Here is a 4387-nt window from a genome sequence, read left to right as displayed (position 1 = left end):
TGATCCCATGTAATGGCCATTCGATGCAAACTCGCGTCCTGTCGCACCAAAAAAGGCTTGAAGAAATTATTGACCAATGCGGACACTTGAAGGACTGACAAGTACCTGTACATGATGTGCCAACTGCTGGGTACCTGGACGTTCATTGCCCTTCCCTGTTGTGACAGGTTAACAAGTGCGACCAAGCCTGAGGTCCGCCTGGGCGGAGCAAGAACAGCAGGTATGCAGCCGATCCAAACCGCAAAGAATAATGAAGTCACATGACCATTACACAGCTCGCTGACCCACAAGAAGATCTATTTCAAATGGCATCAAAAAACCACGAGCGTCTAACCTCCTAAACTCCTCTTCTGAGGATAATTGGACAAGAGAGAAGTAATGAACATGAGAACCTAAGACATCTGTACCTGCTGTTGGTTGTAACTCCATCTCTACCTGGGTGCGTGGATTCACAGGAAGAGACAAGAGCGTATTAAGTCACAGAGGAGTCTGCTTACGCGATGTTCCTGCCTCTAGAATCGGACGCAGAAGGAGGGCTGCATACAAGCGACTATCCTGCACACTGCTGTAACAGTGTCCAGGAATGACGGATTGAAAGAGTAGTATCCACGGCCAATGACACAGGACTTATTACCACTGTGGTCTACACTCATGGGAGCAAACACACCTGAGAGGATCCTATCAGAAACTATGGGTGAGCGACAGGCCCAGAGGACATACTTACTAAGTGCCATTGAAATGGGTTGTGACACTTGGGAACTGCCACCGTGTCGCCGTGTGCTATGCAATGCCCTTCATGCCATAGCCTGAGTGGCAGAGACACTACGAGATTATTCCTTCACTTCACCGCGCAAGAAGGAATGGTTCAAGCCTGACACGCTCTTGTGTCTCGACATTCGACGCGCATGATTGAAAGAGTTTAATCGACGTGCCGTGGAGAACCGCTTAAACTGACATCGTATCAGAAGACCCTCTTCAAGCAGGCACCAAGGACCCAGTCACCCACATCTGTATTACACATCAGTGGCTGATGACCTTCCAGCGAGCTTTTGATCTGGGCCAAGCTCAGGGCATACAAGTTTTCTGACACAACAGATCTACGTCTCCTAAAGCTCCTTGCCCCCCCACAAAAGACGCATTCCTTCTGCCCAGCGTAAGAGGGGCTGCCCTTGCAACGGATCATGAGATAAGACTGCGCACATGCCAAGCCACAAATTCCACCCTGGACAGAATTTGGTGGACCACTGGCCCACTCGGTTCAGCATGGTGCGGTTCCCGTTCCATGTACGCACCCAGCCTGGCCTGTGTCGATGAAGAAGGCGAATATCGTGCGAATGTGCTAAGCGGGTCGCAATAACGAAACTGCTCATGCTTGCCCTTCAAAGAATCGAGCTTGCCCATGCTACACTAGGGGGTGCCGCTTGCAAGACTAGTCAATCAAATGGTAGCAGGACTGCAGGACATCGGACACAACAGAGGTCAGTGACCAGTAGCCAGCCCGACTCAGACATAGTCTGATTTAGCGAAGTCAAACAGGCCGGACTGCAAGTTGAAACGTATAGTAAAGTGTTTAACTTTTGGAGCAATATGAAACTCTGTTTGTAGAAAACAGCAATGAACTTGTCCTGTTTACACACTCCCATTTGGACATATACATATGGGCAGCTTTACTAGAAAGTATTCAACCTTGTTTAAGTGGCAAAAGTATTCCTTTTGAGCTGAATATGCGGAGAAGAAAGTGTATTTGCGTGCAATTTTCTGATTATTTTGTGGGAAGGAAGCATTGTTCAAAAAGTCTCATTTCTGGCTAAAATTGGTTATGCAACAATTACTCATATAAAGCCCATTAATGTGGTATCATCTTGGTAGCGGACATGTTAATTCCCTTATAATAGTGATAGCCACACACATTGCGCTGAGCAGGCAGGTCTCTAGTTCAGAATTATCATTCAAAATTCGCTGGTCACACATTAGCTTAGATTAGTGGCCATTTTGTAAAAACACCTTGGCGGCGCGCCGCCATTTTTTGGTTCGAGCAGCCATATTTGTTCAGGGTAGTCCAGTCCACCTGGAAGTTGATCAGGGAGGTCCCCTGAACATGTTGATACCAAACAACCTTTTACAACACCCCATGTCTGGTAAACCTGTCTTGCCCCCTGGGTAATTGGTATTGTAAAATGGCATTTACACAGCAGCTGAAACTGAATGGGAATTCAGCAATATGAACTTCTTGATCGAGAAAAATGTGTAATTATAAAACTAATAATTAATTATGCTATAATATTATATGCTATATTAATGCTTTTAAATAACGAATGATGCATTATCAATAAACTGCACACATGAAACGCTCTCGCCCTTTACAATAGCAAAGCGTGACATATCAGCACACACGTTTTTAGATTGTCTATGAACGGTGCAACTAATTGCAATGAAATTGGGCACAGGCCAAAAAATGTTCTTGCTTGCAACAAAACAATATACAAAACAAGAAGAAATTGTACGTGCCTTTTAGCTCTTTGACAGGCTTTAAGAAAAATTTTGCAACAAGTTCTGGCTTCTTGTTTGTGGCAGCAACTTCTAACCATAGAATCCGACGTGAAAACCTTAATTGGAGAAGAACCAAAGCAGTGATGACATTTACAATACAATATATACAAAAGGTATTAACATCAGCTTGAGTCTTGCATTCTAGCTGCTGCCTCCACATGCATGTACAAAGTATGAATTTTAACTGGACCGGGCATGCCAATAGCCGAATAGTTTGAACATATATACTCCTATATATAGCAATTCACGTGCTGCAAGACACTGGTTGAAATGCTATGAATAATGACTGTGCAAGTGCATATAGAAAACTGTTTGATTTGTTTTGTTTGATTTATTTCATTCGTGAGTCGTACCAGAAACTGTATGCTAGATACGTGTCGAGATAACAGGGGTTAGGGCATGAATTGGCAAAATGAAGCTTTGCAAGCAAGTTTGCAAAGCAAGTCAAGTGGCCAGAAAATGCAATGTACTAGTGTTACCCATCAATAGCACCATGAATTGCAAACCCATAGGGCTTTAACTTGCCATTTCCATCCACATGCCACATGTAGTTGGGCCCTTTGTTGACATACTGCCGTCTTCTAAAGCAATTTTTCTTCCGATAAGCAACACCCTCCGGGTCCATGATGCCAAGTAAAAGACGAATGTCATCTCTGCATATTATTAAGGTATTATATTAGAATTGGATTTTGGTAGCTAATGTCAGTTTTGTTTATTCATCCACAACTTTTTTAAGAACAAAAAAAGATCGAAAATGCATGCTTATATAGGTAAAAGCGAATTATTTTGATATACCTGCGCACTCTAAGTCCATGATCGTCACGCAGTACCTTGGCAACGTAGCGGTACCATTTATCACATCCACTTGCACTTTCTAGCACATTCTGTTAAAAGTAGAATAGCACATTTTTTGTAACCGATATTGTTATTAATTTTGATCATGATGTACGCATAGTGTTAATTACACAGTGATGCCTCCATTACATTGTGTATCCGCGTGTAACGTGTGCATTATGTCTGTTTTCACATGTGTACATGACCCTCTAAGCTGTGCCCCCTATTCAGTTTGCCAACAAAAGTGCCACTTCATTTGCTTGAATGTAGCAGCTAGGAGTATCATTTGTGTTGTTGCCTTTGTATGCTCTGAAGTATATAGGGCCGTTCAAACATTGATTACAAGTAAGAGACTGATATTATGATTGATAGTAACTAAAATAAAACAACTCGTTTTCCACGTACGTAAGCATGTATGCATTGTCAGCAACACACTGTTACTTCAGTTCAACGAATGATTGAAATCATATAATTATATTATACTCCATGATGTCAGAGGTTGACTAAGTTCTAACTAGTTATTTCATCGGTGTATCTTTTTCTATATGATTAGATTACTTAATATTGACGTTTCTAATAAGTACCATATTGTGCCTAAATGTGTGTTTGTTGAGCAAATAATAGTATTAATACATACCTTGACTGCACTGATGACTTGTGGCATATCAGTGAAATTTTTCTTTCGGAAGATATTGTTTGCTTTTAGCACTCTCTTAAGCTGACGCAGGCTAGAAATAACAGGTTGAGTATTCTATCAGTCAATTTCATGAACCCTCAATCCCTCAACCCCTCAACTTAATCCCCTAGCTCCAAGAAACAGTTAGATATTGCACGACCTGCACAGTACGTAAAAGGGGTCATGTACGTATTGCATGCCACGTATTGCATATGTACAGTTTATAAGGAACAGTAGCCTCTAGGTTCTAGGGTTATTTTCAGCTAATTTAGGTTATAATTGCGCTACATAAAAAGTTTCATGGTTCAATCACCATTAGAAATATTT

General features: G+C 41.9%; 1 protein-coding gene across 1 annotated transcript; it reads right to left on the bottom strand.

Moving 5' to 3' along the window:
- Positions 1-2508: 2508 nt before the first annotated feature.
- LOC106814645 lies at positions 2509-4106 on the bottom strand (the record flags this gene model as incomplete). The annotated part of the gene is made up of 4 exons (XM_014818983.1): positions 4022-4106; positions 3346-3434; positions 3030-3203; positions 2509-2606 (listed from the first exon to the last, which is right to left on the bottom strand). Coding segments are annotated over exons 1-4 (388 nt in total), but the record flags the coding sequence as incomplete, so codon positions are not given.
- Positions 4107-4387: the final 281 nt, after the last annotated feature.

Source organism: Priapulus caudatus, unplaced genomic scaffold (assembly GCF_000485595.1).
Source record: "Priapulus caudatus unplaced genomic scaffold, Priapulus_caudatus-5.0.1 Scaffold956, whole genome shotgun sequence".
NCBI classification, from domain to species: domain Eukaryota; kingdom Metazoa; phylum Priapulida; class Priapulimorpha; order Priapulimorphida; family Priapulidae; genus Priapulus; species Priapulus caudatus.
The sequence above is the reverse complement of the archived record's forward strand: the minus strand, read 5'-3'. Positions and strand labels throughout refer to the sequence as shown.